This window comes from Enhydra lutris, unplaced genomic scaffold (genome assembly GCF_002288905.1).
Source record: "Enhydra lutris kenyoni isolate GAN:26980312 unplaced genomic scaffold, ASM228890v2 scaffoldscaffold54, whole genome shotgun sequence".
NCBI lineage: Eukaryota > Metazoa > Chordata > Mammalia > Carnivora > Mustelidae > Enhydra > Enhydra lutris.
Genome location: NW_019154138.1, coordinates 990,156 through 1,010,001, shown reverse-complemented (window position 1 = coordinate 1,010,001; position 19,846 = coordinate 990,156). Strand labels below are relative to the sequence as shown.

At 36.5% G+C, this 19,846-nt stretch overlaps 1 protein-coding gene across 1 annotated transcript in view; it reads right to left on the bottom strand.

The window, feature by feature from the left end:
* The window catches only part of LOC111157377 (phosphorylase kinase regulatory subunit beta), a 240,406-nt gene that overhangs the window by 194,451 nt on the left and 26,109 nt on the right, over positions 1–19,846 (bottom strand). The window contains exons 2-3 of the mRNA XM_022518739.1: positions 10,400–10,489; positions 8,493–8,631 (exon numbers count right to left, since the gene is read on the bottom strand). Coding sequence (XP_022374447.1) covers positions 8,493–8,631; positions 10,400–10,489 — 229 coding nt within the window. The remainder of the gene's footprint in view (positions 1–8,492; positions 8,632–10,399; positions 10,490–19,846) is intronic.

Here is a 19,846-nt window from a genome sequence, read left to right as displayed (position 1 = left end):
TGGCCTTATGAAGACAAGGTCCTGTAGTGCCCTATAACACAATGCTCACTATTCACCAAAACCAGACGCATCATTTAGTGGTGTCACCCATGTAAGTTGTATGCAACCTATTATTATGGCTGAGCTGTATTTGCCTTCAGTCCTATCAGTTGCAATGCCCTATTTTGCCTATCGTTAATACACCAAGTAGGGTTTTGCCTCCGTATTGTTAAGGGGCCAGGTTGCAGCTGCATTTGGGGTTGTATTGCAATAGTGTCATCTATAGACCAGATGCTTGCCCTCAGCCAACCTGCTAGGGCTGGTCACACTGACCTGTGTGAGGTCACACTGACCTCCTTTTCTTGTCCCGACAGGTTTTTGTTAGTAGTTAGTGCTGACTGTCAAACCAGACGCCTGGCCCCAATCTGTCGGCCAAGACTGCAGTAACACTGATTGGCAAGGCACTATCTCTGAACTGCTAGCTATAAAGTTCAGCTGCTGGAACTATGGACTTACTAGGGTATGTGATTATCTTTTCCCACTCTCCAGGGCAGGAGTCACTGTAAAATGGTAGCAGTCTCTCCCAGGAGTACTTGCAGGGTATGTTGTGGCAGGAGGTACTCTGGAGATATCCCTGCCAAATGGAGCTGGTTGGATGGAACAGATGTCCAAGAGAACACAAGGGCAGGGCACTTGGAGCTAGCAAGATAAGTGGAGAGTATTTTTGCTGGTTCTGCAAGTGTTCCACGTTCTAAGTTGTGTAGGGGGAAAGAAATGGCACTTGCCACCTCCTTTGATCTTGGAGAAGTCTCCTAAAGATCCCTGCACCTCCAGCACTTATTCTGATATTTATAAATAAATCTCCTTTATGGACACCCCAAAACCTTTTTAAACTGTTCCTTCTTTGCTGTATCTCAACCATGTTACTTATGCTGGCTCTTTCTTCCTTTTTTTTTTTTTTAAAGGTTTTGTTTATTTATATGACAGACAGAGATCACAAGTAGGCAGAGAGGCAGGCAGAGAGAGAAGAGGAAGCGGTTCCCTGCTGAGCAGAGAGCCCAATGCGGGGCTTGATCCCAGGACCCTGGGATCATGACCTGAGCCAAAGGCAGAGGCTTTAACCCACTGAGCCACCCAGGCGCCCTTTATGCTGGCTCTTTAAAGGCAGGAACTCAGTTTCCTATCACATACCAGTTATCCTACAGCAAAATGTACTAATTTTTAACGTAAGAATGGAACCCTGCTAATTGTACAAACTCCTGAAGTTAAGCCCCATACATTTTTCCAAGCCCATTGTTATAGGGACTCATCTTGCCAGTGAGGGTCCCCTATGCCTGGAGTGCCTGGTATGGAGTCTGATCCTCTCAATTCTCTCTGGTTATGGTGTCCCTCTCCTTTGTGGTTAGTCTCACAGGGAGTTTGACTCCCACCCATGTCATTGCCCTTCCCACTCTTTTTGATGTGGCCTCCTCTCTATAATTAACTGTGTAAACTCTTCTGTCAGTCAGAGAACAAAAGCACAAAGACCCGTTTCCACTGAGCCCATCCCTCTGACAGGGAGCAGGGTAACTCTGCCCAAGCAGGGTTGTGTGAAAAACAGCGTAGCAGGCTTCTCCCCCAGAAGAAAGGCTGGAAGAGTAAGAGGATGACAACCCTAGAGTCCCAATAAAAACGTTAAATCCCTACACCAGGAGAAACTACTATATAGAGCTCCAAGCGTTGTCTCACAGCTTGTTATTTTTCAGAACCAAATCTCTTTTTCTTTTTATTCCTTCTTTTATGCTTCTTCTGAATTTTTTTGACCTTATTCTCATTATAACTAGATATTTAATATATCAACTTATATTTCATAATAGCTTTTTAACTTGTACTTTTTCACACCTATATATTTTTTTATCACTATATGCTTCATTGCAGTTCTTTTTCCCTATTCAATATTACCTTTATATATAGACAAGTTTTACTTTCCCTGTAATTTTGGTAAGTAGTGTCCTCTAACAAACAGACCAAAATATACCCAGGAACACTGGAACAACCTACACTGTTCACACTGAGAGATTACAGCCCCCTTTACTTTATCTCACCGTTGCCTTTTTAAAAATTTTAAATTTTATTTTAAATTTTTTTATTTTAAAATTTTTACTCTTGTGTTTCATCTTGGCTTTGTTTCTTTTGGTGGTGGCTTCCAACCACTCTAGATTTTCTGAGGGTGCATCTTGCTTGGTTCACGTTTGATATTTTGGACTCTGAACATTCCCTCAACCATCCCTCAACAGGAATGGAATCCCAACAAAAAAAAAAAAAAAAAAAAAAAAAAAAAGAACCAGAGACAATGTCCTCTGCCACAGTTCTAAAGGACATAGATATAAGATGTCAGAGGTAGAATTCAGGATAGCAATTATAAAGTCAATAGCTAGGCTTTAGAAAAGCATTAGTGACAATACAGAATACAATACAGAATCTCTAAGGGCAGAAATGAGACCTAATCAGGCTGAACTTAAAAATGCTATAAATGAGGGGCACCTGGGTGGCTCGGTGGGTTAAAGCCTCTGCCTTCAGCTTGGGTCATGATCCCAGGGTCCTGGGATTGAGCCCCGTATCGGGCTCCCTGCTCAGCGGGGAGCCTGCTTCCTCCTCTCTCTCTGTCTGCTTCTCTGCCTACTTGTGATCTCTGTCTGTCAAATAAATAAATTAAAAAAAAATGCTATAAATGAGATGCAGTCTAAATTGGATACTCTAACAGCCAGGGTAAATGAAACAAAAGAATGAATTACTGACCTACAAGATAAGCTGACAGAAGGGAAGGAAGCTGAGGAGGATAGGGACAGGCAGCTAGAAACCCATGAGAAGAGACTTAGAGAGATCAGTGATGCAATACAAAGTTCCAATGGGATCTTGGAGGGGTAGGAGAGAGAGGGACGACTAACAGGTATATTTGAGGAAATCATAGCTTAGAACGTCCTAATCTAAGGAAGGAAACAAATATTCCTGACAAAGAGGCAGAGAGGACACCTCCCAATATAAATAAAAACAGACCAACATCCCGGCATATAATAATGAAGCTTGCACATCTTTCAGCCAAGGAAACTATCCTGAGAGTAGCAAGGGGGAAGAGAATTCTTAAATACAAAGGGAAGAATATCAGAATAATGTCAGACCTGTCCAGAGACCTGGTAAGCCAGAAGGTCTGACAAGGCATATTAAGAGTACTAAATGAGAAGAAAATGCAGGCAAGAATACTTTACCAGCAAGGCTGTCATTCAGAACAGATGGAAAAACAAAGAGCTTCCAGGACTGGCAGAAACTGAAAGAATATGTGACCACCAAGCCAGCCATGAAAGAAATATTAAGGGGGATTCTATAAAAGAAGAAAGACCCCAAGAGCATTACAGACAAGAAATCTACAGAGACGATCTATAGAAATAGGGACTTTACAGGCAATACAATGGCACTAAATTCATACTTTCAATAGTTACTCTCAACGTGAAGGGCCTAAATGCTTCCATGAAACAGCACAGGGTTGCACACTGGATACAAAGACAGAACCCACTCACATGCTGTCTACAAAAGACCCATTTTGAAACTAAAGACACCGCCAGATTGAAAGTGAGGGGATGGAGAACCATTTATCATGCCAAAGGACGTCAAAAGAAAGCTGGGGTGCATTCTCATATCAGATCAATTAGATTTTAAACCAAATACTGTTGTAAGAGATGTAGAGGGACACTATATCGTACTTAAAGGGTCCATCCAACAAGAAAATCTAACAGTTGTAAATATCTATGCCCCCAGCATGGAAGCAGCCAACTACATAAACCAACTCTTCACCCAAATAGTCATATTGATAATACTATATTAATAGTAGGAGATCTCAACACTCCACTCTCAGCAATGGCCAGATGGTCTAAACCAAAGATCAACAAAGAAACAAGAGCTCTGAATGACACACTGGACTAGGTGGACTTCGTAGATTTATACAGAACATTCCACCCTGAAACAACAGAATACTCATTCTTCTCAAGTGCACATGGAACTTTCTCCAGAGTAGACCCTATGCTGGGTCACAAGTCAGGTCTCAACTGATACCAAAAGACTGAGATTATTCCCTGCATATTTTCAGACCAAAATGCTTTGAAACTGGAACTCAATCACAAGAAATAATTTGGAAGGAATTCAAACACTTGGAAGTTAAAGAGCATCCCGCTATAGAATGAACAGGTCAAGCAGGAAGTTAAAGAAGAACTTAAACAATTCATGGAAACTAATGAGAATGAAAACACATCGGTCCCAAACCGATGGGATACTGCAAAGGCAGTCCTAAGAGGGAAATACACAGCCATCCAAGCCTCTCTCAAAAAAGTAGAAAAGTCCCAAATGCACAAGCTAACCTTAGACCTAAAGGAGCTGTACAAAGAGCAGCAAATAAAACCTAAAGCAAGCAGGAGAAGAGAAATAATAAAGATTAGAGCAGAGATCAATGAAATGGAAACCAGAAAAACAGTAGAACGGATCAACAAAACTAGAAGCTAGTTCTTTGAAAGAATTAATAAGGTCCATAAACCTCTGGCCAGACTTATCCAAAAGAAAAGGGAAAGGACCCAAATCAATAAAATCAGGAATGAAAGGGGAGAAATCACGACCAATACGAAGAAAACAGAAACAGTTATATGCCAACAAACTAGGTAATTTGGAAGAAATGGATGCATTCCTGGAAACTTATAATCTATCAGGACTGAAACAGGAAAAAATAGACAATTGGAACAGAACAATAACCAGCAAGGAAATAGAAACAGTTATCAAAAGCCTCCCCAAAAACAAGAGTCCGGGGCCAGGTGGCTTCCCAGGGGAATTCTACCAAACATTTAAAGAGATAATACCTATTCTACTGCAGGTGTTTCAAAAAGTAGAAATGGAAGGAAAAAGTCCAAACTCTCTCTGTGAGGCCAGCACTACCCTGATCCCCAAACCAGGCAAAGACCCCCCCAAAAAAAGGAGAATTGCAGACAAAAATCCCTGGTGAACATGGATGGATGCCAAAATACTCACCAAGATCCTAGTCAATAGGATCCAACAGTACATTAAAAGGATTATTCACTACCACCAGGTGGGATTTATTCCTGGCATGTAAGAGCGGTTCAACATTCACAGATCACATCAACAAAAGAGGAGACAAGGATCATATGATCCTCTCAATTGAGGCAGAAAAAGCATTTGACAAAATACAGCATCCTTTCTTGATTAAAACTCTTCACAATGTAGGGTTAGAGGGAACATACCTCAATCTCATAAAAGCCATCTATGAAAAGTACACAACAAATATTCTCACTGGGGAAAAACTGGGAGCTTTTCCCTCAATGTCAGGAATAGGACAGGGATACCCACTCTCACCACTATTGTTCAACATAGTAGAAGTCCTAGCCTCAGCAATCAGACAACAAAAAGAAATAAAAGGCATTCAAATTGGCAAGGAAGTCAAACTCTCGCTCTTCATAGATGACATGATACTTTATGTGGAAAACCCAAAAGATTCCACCTCCAAATCACTAGAACTCATAAAGCAAATCAGCAATGTAGCAGGATACAAAATCAATGCACAGAAATCTGTCACTTTTCTATACACTAACAATGCGACCGAAGAAAGAGAAATTAAGGAATAAATCCCACTTACAACTGCACCAAAGATCAAGATACCTAGGAATAAAACTAACCAAAGAGTTAAAGGATCTACCCTCTAGAAACCACTGAACACTTACGAAAGAAATTGAGGAAGACACAAAGAGATGGGAAAAATTCCATGCTCATGGATTGGAAGAATAAACATTGTGGAAATGTCTATGCTGCCCAGAACCATCTACACTTTCAATGGAATCCCTATCAAAAGACCATTGACATTTTTCACAGAGCTGGAACAAACAATCCTAAAATTTGAATGGAGCCAGCAAAGACCCCAGATTGCCAGGGGAATGTTGAATAAGAAAGCCAAAGCTGAGGGCATCACAGTGCCTGACTTTAAGCTATGTTACAAAGCTGTACTCATCAAGACAGCATGGGGCTGCACAAAAACAGACACTTAGATCAATGGAATGGACTAGAGAGCCCAGAAATGGACCTTTAACTAATGGTCAGGAAAGAGTATCCAATGGAAAAAGACAGTCTCTTCAATAAATGGTGCTCAGAAAATTGGAGAGCTCCATAGAGAAGAATGAAACTGGACCACTCTCATATACCATCCACAGAGATAAACTCAAAATGGATGAAAGACCTCAGTATGAGACAGGAATCCATCAAAATCCCAGAGGAGAACATACGTGGTAACTCTTTGACATTGGCCAAGCAATTTCTTTCAAGAACATCTTCAAAGGCAAGGGAAACAAAAGTAATAATGAACTTTTGGGACTTCATCAAGATTAAAAGCTTCTGTACACAAAAGGAAACAATTAACAAAACTAAAGCAGTCCACAGAATGGGAGAATATATTTGCAGATGACATTACAGAGAACGGGCTGGTATCCAAGATGTATAAAGAACTTCTCAGGGCGCCTGGGTGGCTCAGTGGTTTAAGACTCTGCCTTTGGCTCAGATCATGATGTCGGGGTCCTGGGATTGAGCCCCGCATCAGGCTCTCTGCCTGGCAGGGAGCCTGCTTCCGCCTCTCTGCCTGCCTCTCTGCCTACTTGTGATCTCTATTGCTGTCAAATAAATAAATATATAAATCTTAAAAAAAAAGAATTTCTCAAACTCAACACCAAAAAAACAAATAATCCCATCAAGAAATGGGCAGAAGACATGAACAGATACTTCTCCAAAGAAGACATACCAATGGCTATCAGGCACATAAAAAATTTTCAACATTGGGAAATCCAAATCAAAACCACAATGAGATACCACCAAAGAATAGTTAGAATGCAAAAATTAACAAGTCAGGAAACAACAAATGTTGGCAAGGATGTGGAGAAAGGGGAACCCTCTTACACTGTTGGTGGGAATGCAAGATGTTAAACCACTTTGGAAAACAGTATGGAGGTTCCTTAAAAAGGGAAAAAAGAACTACCCACTGACCCAGAATTGCACTACTGGGTATTTACCCCACAGATTTTGTAAAAACAAGGGGCACATGCACCCCAATGTTCATAGAGAGAAGTGTCCACAGTAGCCAAATTGTGGAAGGAGCTGACATGCTCTTCAACAGATGAATGGATAAAGAAGATATGGTTCAGGGAGTCTGGGTGGCTCAGTTTTTAAGCATCAGGCCCAGGATACTGGGATTGAGCCCCGCACCGGGCTCCCTGTGCAGTGCAAGGCCTGCTTCTCCCTTTCCCACTCCCCTAGCTTGTGTTCCCTCACTCACTGTGTCTCTGTCAAATAAACAAAATCTTTAAAAAATAAAAAAAATAAAAAGAATATATGGTTCATATATACAATGGACTATTACTCAGCCATCAGAAAGGATGAATATGTACCATTTGCAACAACATGGAAGTAACTAGAGTGTATTATGCTAAGTGAAATAAGTCAATCAGAGAAAGACAATTATCATATTATTTTACTCATATGTGGAACATATGGAATAGCGCAGAGGGCCATAGAAGAAAGAAGGGGAAACTGAATGGGAGAAATCAGAGAGGGAGACTAACCATGAGAGACTATGGACTCTGGGGAAATAAACTGAGGGTTTTAGAAGGGAATAGGGTGGGAGGATGGGGTAGCCAGGTGATGGGTAATTAAGGAGGGGTCATGATGTAATGTGCACTGGGTGTTGTACTCAACTAATATATTACTGAACACTAAATCAGAAACTAATGATGTAGTATATGTTGGCTAACTAAACATAATAAAAAAAGTATATGCATATGTCTCACCTCCAGCAAATTAATATTCAGAAACCTAATCTTAATAACAGTTAAAATGTATTACTATAGACTATGAATCAGGACACACATTGGATGTTTTCCATATATAACAAAATAAAGTAAGAATATATTTTATATTGTGAAGGGATTTTTTTTTTTTACTTTATAAAATAATTATTTGACTTATAGCCTTATTTAACAAATGATACCTCAGTGAAATTGTAGGGGGTAAAATTCTAAACTAGGGTGGGGTGCAATGGGACTGAGTCCTGCTCTACCATTAACTAGTTGTATAACTCTGGATAAATCTGTTAACTACCTGGGCCCTAGTTTTATCATCTGCAAAATTCGATCAGCCATCATGTCCCTCTGATTGAAAGCAACCAAGTCAAGGAGAATGGGGAGATCATTCTGCCAAAAACAAATGATGACTTAAATATCTAGAGATGAAAAAAATTTTGGTGACAAAGTCATAAAATGTCAGAATTAGTCTTGCATAAACTCTTAAGAAAACTTAAACGTTTAGAGGCCTAGATAGATATGAGCACTCACAGATTACACAGTGAATCAGCAGCAAAGCCCAACAATTGCCCAATTTGTCTTAGGCGAACAAAAATCTATTATCCAGACTTAAAGTTACTAGAAGCGCACACACCAGCTTACCTGTATGCAAGAGCCAAAGCCCAGATCCCAGCAGCGCAATACAGACTGTCATGGATTTTTGCCTTCTGATCATCCCCGCATGTTTTAGTGGGAAAGAGACCTGTGGTTGGACTTTGATACAGTAGCAATGTTGCCTTGACTGGAATGGAACACAAGAAAAAGAATGAATTGTACAGCCATCCATTTTCCTTGGGCTGAAGATCTTAATTTTTAGTTTCCTCATTCTACTTTTGACATTTCTGTTGTTCCTAAATTTACCTATAATATGCAACTTTTTAGCATGCAGAAACTGCTTCATGTAGATCACTCCAACTTAAGTGGGAATCTACCCTGAAGGAAGGGTATTTCTACTTTGGAGGAAAGAACTCAGCTAATTAGCAATTAAAAACCTTTTAGCATAGCCTACCTAATGTCAGTAAGTGTTGTAAGGCAATATCAGGTACAGAAAAGAAAAAAAGACCAATAAAAAGGAAGTATATTTTCAACAAGTTCAATAGGGAAACAAAGTAAATGTACAACAAAGAGTGGCATTAGTCGCTAAATCCAAATCTTGTTTTCCACTGATGACTAACTTGTGTCCTGTCTTCAGAGGAATGTATTCATTTTATTTTAATATTATATATATATGTATATATTTATAATATAATATATTATATTACACAGGCTGGAGATATATTAATATGTCAAAATCAAATCCTATCCTTATATGACATGAAAATAAGTAAATAAATATTTGGAGAACATTTTACTTAAAAAACTGAAATTAATGCTTTATTACCTTTTATAAAAGAGCCTTGAAATATAAACATACACCCACGAAAACTACATTTCCTAAAAGTTATTTTTTCCTAACTATAAATTTGTTTTTCTGTAAAATACATTTAATTAATCTAGATTGACATATGACACCTTCTTTTAGAGCAATTTTTTAAGGACCTAAAGCACTCTTCTCCTTCAAAGACTTAAAGAATTTCTTTTTCTTTTTCTCAGACAAAACTGATGTTATCATTACCATTTTTTTCAGAATACCAGTATATTTATCATTTTCCCCCGAGTAAAGAATTAGTCCTTATAGTCTGAAGTAAACAACTGACATTTCTTTAGAAAGGTGTTTAAATTTCTTTATCTAGTCATGGCTACAATGATAATAGAAGGGCCACATAAGAATATATTCCAGAATTGTGACCAAAATAACATGAATTAAGGTTTTACATGAGCTAAACACAAACAACAAAAAAACCCTTATCTTAGGGGAAATAAATAAATTTAATTTAATATTATTTTCCATACAAGTTCATATAAATAGCACAAGAAGCAAACTGGCAAAAATTAATAAGCTTTTCTAACTTAGAGTCTGATGAACAAAGAGGAATCCCGTGCATACATATCGCAAAGTCAATTACTCACATTCAAAAGCAGAATCTGCCAGGCTGCCTTCGGCAAAACAGTAACAAATAAAATAGGGAACCATTTTTTTTTTTTTAGTAATACTAACCTGAGGTTATCTTTTGTCTCTCAGTGAATTAGAAATAGATACAAAAGCCTTAGGACTACTTGGGAACCAAGAATAGGTAAATGGGGAAGGAACACTTCTACAAAATCATTATGTAAGTAGTAATCAAGAAGCAGCCTCTAGTTCTTAAATCTGGTAATGTTTAGGAGGGCTAAAAGGACACAGAGGACATTGCTGATGGTTTTAAAAATTATTCAAGGGACAGATGACTTGCTGGAATTCTTTTATAGTCCCAGTATCAATATGCAATTGGAATATATAGCTGCCTCAGCAATGACACTATCCCAACATCCCAATGAAAGAATATCATCATGCATATAATATGTGCAATAGAAGGCAGGGTAAATACTAATGTTAACTACCTAAGGACACATTTTCCTCAAGTTTTGCTTACCAATTCTGTAATAATGATCCAGTTTATCCCAAAGAGTCTCATTATCAGGTCTCGGAAGATTAATGCTTTTAAGAGGTTCATAAACTGAGCCTAAAAGAAAAATGAAAACCCATCAAATTCAATCATTTTCACTGAGATAAACAAAGAAAACTTCTAAATAAATGAAAAAGCACTACTTAATCTAATTTTCATTTTTATATGTGAACTACCGCATTGTATTACTGGTCAAATTTTTGGTAGGGGAAGAAGAGAGAAGAAATCGCCCTTGTAACAAGTATATAAGAGTTTTAAATGTTACGGAAACCCCACCCTCACCCCTGGCAGCTAATCTGACATATATATATACATATACTGATCCCAACAATTCAAATACCAGTAATACTTATGTGCTAGTCATGAGTTCAATAATTTCAGTTCCCTTTGGGAAATATCTACTTAGAATGCCCTGAAATCCAAACCTTATTCTTTATGCTCATGATCAGGTAACTTTCTGTCAAATGATCATATCCCAAAAACCTCAAGGAAAAAGATAATGCTAACATGTTCTAAAGTCATCCACTCCATGAATATTCAGATAGTTTTCATACTGAAATTCTGAAGCTTCCACTTTCTCCTAGGTAGATAAAACTCATGCCTTATTATCTGGACTAAAGCAGAAACCATTTCTACTTCTCAGCCATGAAAACTACTCCAATGTATTAGCAGAGCATACTGCTCAAAAGCTACAGAATACACAATAATTATAATAATTTGCCACAAAGTGGATACAGAAAATTGTTCACTTGACTAGTGTGCATTCTCAACTACTGACTGAAAGGAAGACACCTGAACCTCCAGCCATCAGACTAAGTACTGTCTCTCATTCTTGTTAGAAGCACTCAGAAATTATAAACATCTCAAGGTCACAACTAACCCACCTCTGGATTCAGGTAATATACATCATATGGCCTATCAACATAGCACAAGAGTGCCCCTAAAATTTACCTAGGGTTGGAAGGGGACTGTGTTGGCATGCATTAAGAATGTTTTTCTTAAAAAAAATTAAAGCATTTCTGTTCATAAAAGTGCTATGCCCAGTATGCTAGTATAAAACCTAGGTATTTGGAATCCCTTTATGTTTAGGGAGATAATAAACACTATGAAGGAAGAAAGGAAAGATCTATATATTAAGGAAATAATCTCATTATCCTCTGGTGGAAAGAGAGGTGATTTATGCAACAAAACAGGAATATGAAATGACTTGAAGAAATTGCCTAAAAAAGATAATGACATCAACCAGAATGTTGGTCCCACAGAGAAGAATGGGGAGGCCTACCAACCTAGATAGGAAAGCATCCGGAACTCCTGCACAAGAGGCAAGGATCTGGCCATGGCTTCTACCTCCCTGCATTCAATAGCTCTGGGCAGCTATATGTGCAGCCTGGCAGATTGGAAAAAGAAATATGGCCACTGCTTACAAGTTAGGTGCTAAGCTCTGGGAGTCTACAACCTCTCTGTGAAGCTCATTCAATAATTAATAAAATAGAATCAGATACATATCATCAGAAGTTTTAAATTGTGAATACACATATACAAAGATTAAAGGAGACACCTTTACTGGGCGGAAGGACTGTGAATGAATGTTATTTCTATTTTTACTTATTAGAAATGTTAATATTTTGCTAAGAAAAAAAATCACCAGAAATTGCATATAATTTCATTACATATAGGTAAAACAATATATGTGCATATGGATAAAAATTGAAGTAGAATATAAAAAACTAAAATCCAACTTTATATTTACCATAATAATTGTAGGTGAATTTATTTTCAAAGACTGTTTTAATGTCATTATATCATGGTTTTAGGGTAAAAAATATTTATTTTTAAAAGTGCTATTACATCGAAGGTGCCCCTCAACTCCCAAAAAAGATTAAAATGATTCTGTTATCTAATGTTCCACAATGAAATCACCAATGGAGTTTCATTAAAGCTATAATAAACAAAAGGAAAACCAGACTTTTCAGAAAAATAAATACCTCTGTAGTAAGAGCTAAAAGAGAAGATGTTCAAAGCATAGCAGAAAAGTATAAAAGTAACATCACCTAACTCACTAAGAACCAATATTTTCTTATGCTTTCTTACATCTTCAAAGCAAACCCATGGTGAATTAAGAACAGCTTGCCTAGATAAATGTTAATATTTTAGTGATCACCATTGTATTGCTTCTGAAGTAACTGTGTAAAATTAAACAAGGATGTTCCACACAATTTATGGCAAAAAGTACCACAAATCTGAGTCAAAGGAAAAGTAATCAACGGTAACATTTTAAACAAAAATTAGACATCTGGGGACGCCTGGGTGGTTCAGTGGATTAAAGCCTCTGCCTTCCGCTCAGGTCATGATCCCAGGGTTCTGGGATCGAGCCCCACATTGGGCTCTCTGCTCAGCAGGGAGCCTGCTTCCTCCTCTCTCTCTCTGCCTGCCTCTCTGCCTACTTGTGATCTCTGTCTGTCAAATAAATAAATAAAATCTTTAAAAAAAAATTAGACACCTGAAGAGCTTCAATACAAATAAAAATGTGGAGGAGAAAGCAATCAATAGAACATGAATTCCCAAAGACAATGAAAAAGATGCAAAATTACAGAAAACATTAATAAATGTTTAGAGTTCAAAATGAAGTTTTTAAATGTGAATTTTTCCTTTTATGTTTTATCCCAGTTGAATTATGCCTATATTCAAACATCACAAAGTAAAATAAAATTATCTTTTTCCAATTTGTAAAAATGAATTTAAACATGTTCATCTGATTTTTCCCTGTCAATTGTCTTGGTATTAGGAAAATACAGTCAATCTACTCTTCATTTCAGAACACATTATTGCCAAAGACATTCACTGACACAGAATAATACAAGGAGAGGCAGAAGTTGTTTCTTGAAGATTAATACTTAGCCTTATCATGAAAGAGGAAAGGATTATTATTTAGGAGATTAAACAAGGAGTTTCCTAAAAAATTTCCATGAGATGAAAACAATACTAAGAGCACAATAAAGGTACAAATTTTACGAATTTGGCTCCATGAAACACCAAGAAGCTTTCTGAGTGTTATGGAGAGGCTCTTAAGCAATCCTAAAACAGCACTCGTAATTCAAACAGCAACCACTAAAAGAATAAAAATGAAGACTCAAAAGGGAAGTCAAGATGGAAAACAGATCAGCAAACCGAAACAGTATCAATTGTCTATTATTTGGGCATACAATTTTTCAGTATATGATTGAAAGCCCTTTAATAGGGTCTACACAAAAATGCTATTAATCAAGGCTTTCATGAACCCTTAAGTACCTTTATCATTTTTCCACATATGGTGATAGACTAAGATAAATACCATTATTTAGTCATTCAGTTAATAGATGCAGTGTATGCAAAAAACTCTGGATTACACATCTAGTAGGCTACCAGGATTCACAGATTAGTAGTAAGATAAGGTTTTGAATAAGAGTAACACAAATTAGAGTAGTGAGTTTCTTAAAAGAAAAAGGATAGGAAAATTCAGCCCCCCTCTGGGGCTAAGAGAACAGGAAACTCCTGCATTGCAAACTCTGAAAATAATAGCAATTGCAAATAATGAACTACCATCTAAATATGAAGATAACAACTGAAATCTAGGAGAACACGAAGTCATAAATATATATACAAACCTACAGACATATTATCATAGCTCCAAAGCTTATACACGTGTCTTATGGAATAAGATACTACATACCAAGGGGTTTTTTTTTGTTTTGTTTTGTTTTGTTTTTTTTGAAGTGATACACATGAAAAGGTTTAGGTGAAGAAAGGATATAGCTAACAGGGTAAATTTTATTGAACACAGATCCAAGTATGCCCTTTTACGAAATAGAAATTTTATTATAAATCTAAATCCTTAGAAAGGCCTATAGGATTCTGATCTTCTCCCTCAATTAAAATAATTTCTTTTCAGATTAAAAAAATACAACATTCCACCAGCCTAAAATAGGCATCATTAATATTTTGGTGCATTCCTTTCAAGCATTTCTTTAAGCAATATTTGTAAACATGAATAAAATTTACCACATGTGGAGTCATAGTATATAGGCTGTTTTTTATCATCCTTTTTTTCCCCTTATCTCACTTCTTGCCCTCTTCTGTCCTCATTCCCAGGTAACCATACTTTTTCCTTATCTATGTAACGAAACACATATGCATAAATGAGGGAAGAGTCTTTCAATGCTTGTTTTATAAAAATGGAGTCATGAAATAGACCCTTCCTTGCCTCTTGTTCCTCTCATTTGACAACACACAAGGAAATCAAAAAAGGCAATGATTCTTTCTTTGACTGATTCCAGGGTTTTAATACAGTACAGCTTATTCAATTATTCCTGTATCAGTGAGTATATAATTTGTTTTCTATTTTTGCCATCAAAAACAATCCTGCAAAACATCCTTATACATAGATACAACCAGTAGTTTGCTAGAACCAACTAATACTCGCTGGAGAGAGTCAAGTATTAAATTTTCAGGAATTTTGGGAGCTGGTTATGAAACAAATACATGAAAATAAAATTATAAAAACTTACAATGATAATTATTAAAAACAAAGGTAATAAATACTCAAAACTGATCACTTCCTAATTTTACTACATTTTACTGTTATATAGGCTCTTGAATTGATTTATACCTATAGATCTGTATGTTGGAAATACTATGTAACAGCATGTTACAACATGTCTCTTTCCAACTCTGCATTCAGTGATGTCATGTAGATTTGAGCAGTTGTGACAAAAACCAAATGGTCTGCAAAAGCCTAAAATTTTTTACCATCTGGCCCTTTTTAGAAGTTTGCCTGCCTTTAATCTAAATTCCCAGTAGTATTAAATTCAGGAATAAATGTACTTTTTACAAAATAATGGCAAACTGCATTTTTCCTAAAGGCTAAAACAATTCCTATTCCTACTAGATATAAGTGCTTCATTCTTACAGAAGTTTTTCCAGGGGCACCTGGGTGCCTCAGTTGGTTGAGTGTCCGACTTTTGATTTTGGCTCACGCCATAGTCTCAGAGACATGAGATCGAGCCCTGCATTGGGCTCTGCACTGAGCATGGAGCCTGCTGGGGATTCTCTCTCTCCCTCTCCTTCTGCCGCTCTCCTTGTGCTCTCTCGAAAAAAAAAAAAAAAAAAAAAAAAAAAGTTTTTCAAATCTGAGTGTCTTACTTTTGTTCATCGTTTCTCATAGAATTCGTGAGTCTGAAAATCTTTGCAAACTAGCGATTTGGATTTGCTCTTCTACGAATTGCCTACATCTTATTGCCATTTGCTATTGCTTTGTTAGTGTTTTTGCCATCAATTTCTGAAAGCTCTTTGTGTATTTTGTTTGCTACTTAATATTTCATTTCAAATATTTTCCCCTGAGCTTTCATTAGTATACTAACACTACAATATAAAAACTTCCAAGAGTCAAATATATCTCTTTCCTCACTTAGTTTTAGTTTTCCTTTCTTTTTAAAAGGTTTTTGACAAAATGAGCAAAGGGGGAAAAAATTAAGAGAGAGGAGCAAACCAAAAAACAGACTCTTCTATTTTTTTTAATATTTTATCTACTTATTTGACAGAGAAAGAAAGATCACAAGTAGGCAGAGAGGCAAGTAGAGAGAGAAGAGAAAGAAGGCTCCCCACTGAGCAGAGAGCCCGATGTGGGGCTCGATCCCAGGACCCAGAGATCATGACCTGAGCCAAAGGCAGAGGGTTAACCCACTGAGCCAACCAGGCGCCCTTAGACTCTTAACTGTAGAGAACAAACTGATGGTTGCCAGAGGGGAGGTGAGTGAGGCATGGGTGAAATAGACGATGGAGATTAAGAAGTGCACTTGTGATGAGCACCAGGTATTGCAGGTATTGCACGGAAGTGTACACCTGAAATTAATATTATACTGTATGTTAACTAACCAGAATTTAAATAAAAACTTAAATATTAAATTAAAAGGGTTTTTGACAACTCCTAGATTACATACAGAGTCATCCCTCAATTTTTTGCTAAGCTTTTTATTATGTAAAAAACTTTTCCCACTTAGGTATTTGATTCATTGGGAATCTGTTTTCTAAATTGCTTCTATTTATTTATTTGTTTGTTTGATTTTGTATTTATTTTAGAGAGACAGCACCAGTAGGGGGAGAGGCAGAGGAAGAGGGGGTGAGAGAGAAACAGACTCCTCCCTGAATCCAGAACCCCAAGCAGAATCAAAGCAGGCTTGATCTCAAAACCCCAAGATCATGACCTGAGCTGAAATGAAGAGTCAGATGCTTGTCCAACTGAGCCACCTGGATGCCCCTAAACCACTTTTAAAATAGTGAGGTCCAGACTTTTAAAAAGATCAAATTGGTTCTTTTTTTTTAATTACAGAATATTAAAATGCTTCAGGCAATATATACTGATTTTTTAAAAGTATTTTATGTAGCACTCAATACTGAATACTGACACAAAATTAAAACATAAAGGAAAGAGCATACTTTCATTTTTCCATGGGTCTTGGGTTCTAGCAGAAAATACACAAAACTTGTGAAGGTAAAAACCTTAGCCCAAGGGAAAAATCAATTAGTATCTTCCATCTGTGCTTTTTAATGAATGTCTTACTTCGGAAATAGAGCAAGTTGAAGTTAGAATCTTCTCCTGCATTAGCTCATGGTAAGCTGCTAACTTTATAGACAAAGGGCGTGTTAAGAGTTGTGACTTTTCAGTTAGGAACAAGTCTCTGAAAGCCTAAGGAGTAGTTTTTTTGAAGACATCAAGGTACAGAGGCTATTAAACTAATAAGAAAGTATACACAAAGAAGCAGTAAATAACCAAAATCCCAAGAGCTAACATGTTCCACAATTAAGAACTAAGCAGAATGTGAAGACCTTGTATTATAGAGGATCAAATACCCCATAGTTTCATGAGATTTGTATATTCATCATGCTCACATATGCATGTAGAAAAGGTGAGAAGGACAGAAAAGGCTAGAGAGCAGGTAAGCCCTGGAGAGCAGAGAGACAGCCTTATATACGAACACACAATTTTGTGTGCAAACCTTTGTGGTTTATCAGTGAATTATAATAAAAACCTGTGGTTTATCAGTAAATTACTAAAACATTAATTTGGGGGCTGCTAAGACAGTAAGAGTTCTCAGAGTACAATAATCTATATGTTTATCCTACCTACAAATCTCTATTTAATACAATATATTTTCAAGCAACTTTAAAATTTAAGTTACATCTTTAACTTAAGAAGATAATTTCTTCATCTTAAAATTCTCTTTACTCCTCACTGATAAAAGCAAGAAATATACTACCATAGAAGAGACAATTTATTCCAATACATTCTTACTCTATATCCCTGATGCTGGTACTAAGAGGTTTTCAGTAAATATTTTTTGAACTGAACTTGATGAATCACATGATCAGAGAGAGGCCTTCTTGAATTTCCACAGTTAATTTGGCCATCTTCTGCGTTCTTATAACACTTTGTAAATACTTCAATTATAACTCTTCCTTGTCACAAAACATGTTATTTTCACTCTTTGATTAATGTGTTATACTACATTAGAAGCTGATAGATGATAGGGGCCACACCTAGTAAGTGGTAGATGGCAGTAATATTTGGTAGGAAGGAAGGAAAAAGAAAAAAGCTGACAAAAACATGTTTCAGAAAACTTTTGATGAACACTTTTACAATCTTCTTCTCAAAAGCTACCCTATCTCCTGTTACTGCCCCAACCACATCATCTGGATTAATGATTAAGTAACACTTCTTCAGACTTCCATAATTAGACAAAGTGGAAAACTTCTCTAACTTGAGCATGTACACATATTAACTTTTAGAGTTAAAAGATATGAATATACTATACATGACTCCACAAGATCACCAACAGCCCCTTGCAAAACAAACAAACAAAAAAAAACCCAAAACTTAAACCATGATTTTCTTTACTGTTCACCTCCACCATGCACAAAAATTCAAAATATTAAGGAATAAACGTACCCCCAGCAGGGGAATGAATAAATTGTGACACTTCCATTCAATGATACCTTGAAACAGTTTAAAGGAATGAGGTAGATCTCTTATATCATGAAAAACCTAAAAATTAGTGTGAAAAAGTAACTTCATAGAATAAGATTCACGGTATGATACTACCTGTTGCAAAACTATACATATATGTTTACAAATGTATATACAATACAGATAACTAAGAGCTTTAAAATGCCGGAAAAGGATATACACCAAACTGTTAAAAATGTTACTACTCAGGAGGGGATGGTGATTTTTACTCTCTATATTTCTGATTATCTAAATAATACATAAGACAGTATTCATTTACGGGTGCCTGGTTGGCTCAGTTGTTAAAACTGTCTGACTCTTAATTTTACCTTAGGTCCTGGTCTCAGGGTCATGGGATCAAGCCCTGCATTAGGCTCTGCACTGTGTGTGGAGCTTGCTTAAGATTCTCTCTCTCCCTCTGTGGTCTGCAGCTGCTCACACTCTTTAAAAAAAAAAAAATTGTATTCATTTACTAGTTATATAATTTTTTTAATGATAAATGGAAATTTTGAATCCCTAATACTATGTGTTGTAGAAGATACTTTATACATAATATCCCATTTCCTCATCTAACAAAGCTCTGAGGCTGGCATAGAGGCACAAAGAAGTCATTACATAACAGGCTGAATTTGAACACAGGACTCTTTGAAGACAAACTCTAGGCATGGTCTTTTCCCTATACTATAAAACCTCAAAATTATGAGGTTACCTCAAAATAATAAATATGTATATATGCAAGAATGTATATTTTTAACGCAAATTTATTTTCACAGTTCATCTGAACCCTCAACTTTTTAAGTCTTCATGTTTCTTATGGCAAGGTAGGTAAGAAATATATTTTAAATGTAAAATATGAAATGGCAAATATGAAATAACACAGTTTTATAAAAATGAACTAAAATTTGCCTGTTCAACTTATCCATATAAGATGCGAAAAGGCCACTCCACTATTCCCATTTTATTTTTAATAAAAAGGTATTAAGTTCTTCCAGTGACCTTTATAAAAGGAGCATAGCCTATAAAATCTATTTAAGGATATTAAATCCAGTTGATGTTTCATGTGTTGACCTTATGAATTCCAATCACTCAATTAGCTATTTCATTTTCCATTCTTATTTATAGTCTAGTAGCATACCTTGTTATAATGTACCATGAATTTGTATGATTTCTTTGAGATAAGAGCTATACTCCAAAAACTCTAATCTTTTACAAAAGTGTTTGGAACTCCTCTCTATGGGAAAAAGAAAGAAATGCATTCAGAAGTAGCATAAGTTGTTAAATTTTCTTGAGGTGGTTGTTTCATTTACTGTTACAACCAGTGCCAACAGTGCTTGGTTTACCAAGTAAGCACTCAAAAATATTTATTGAACAAATGA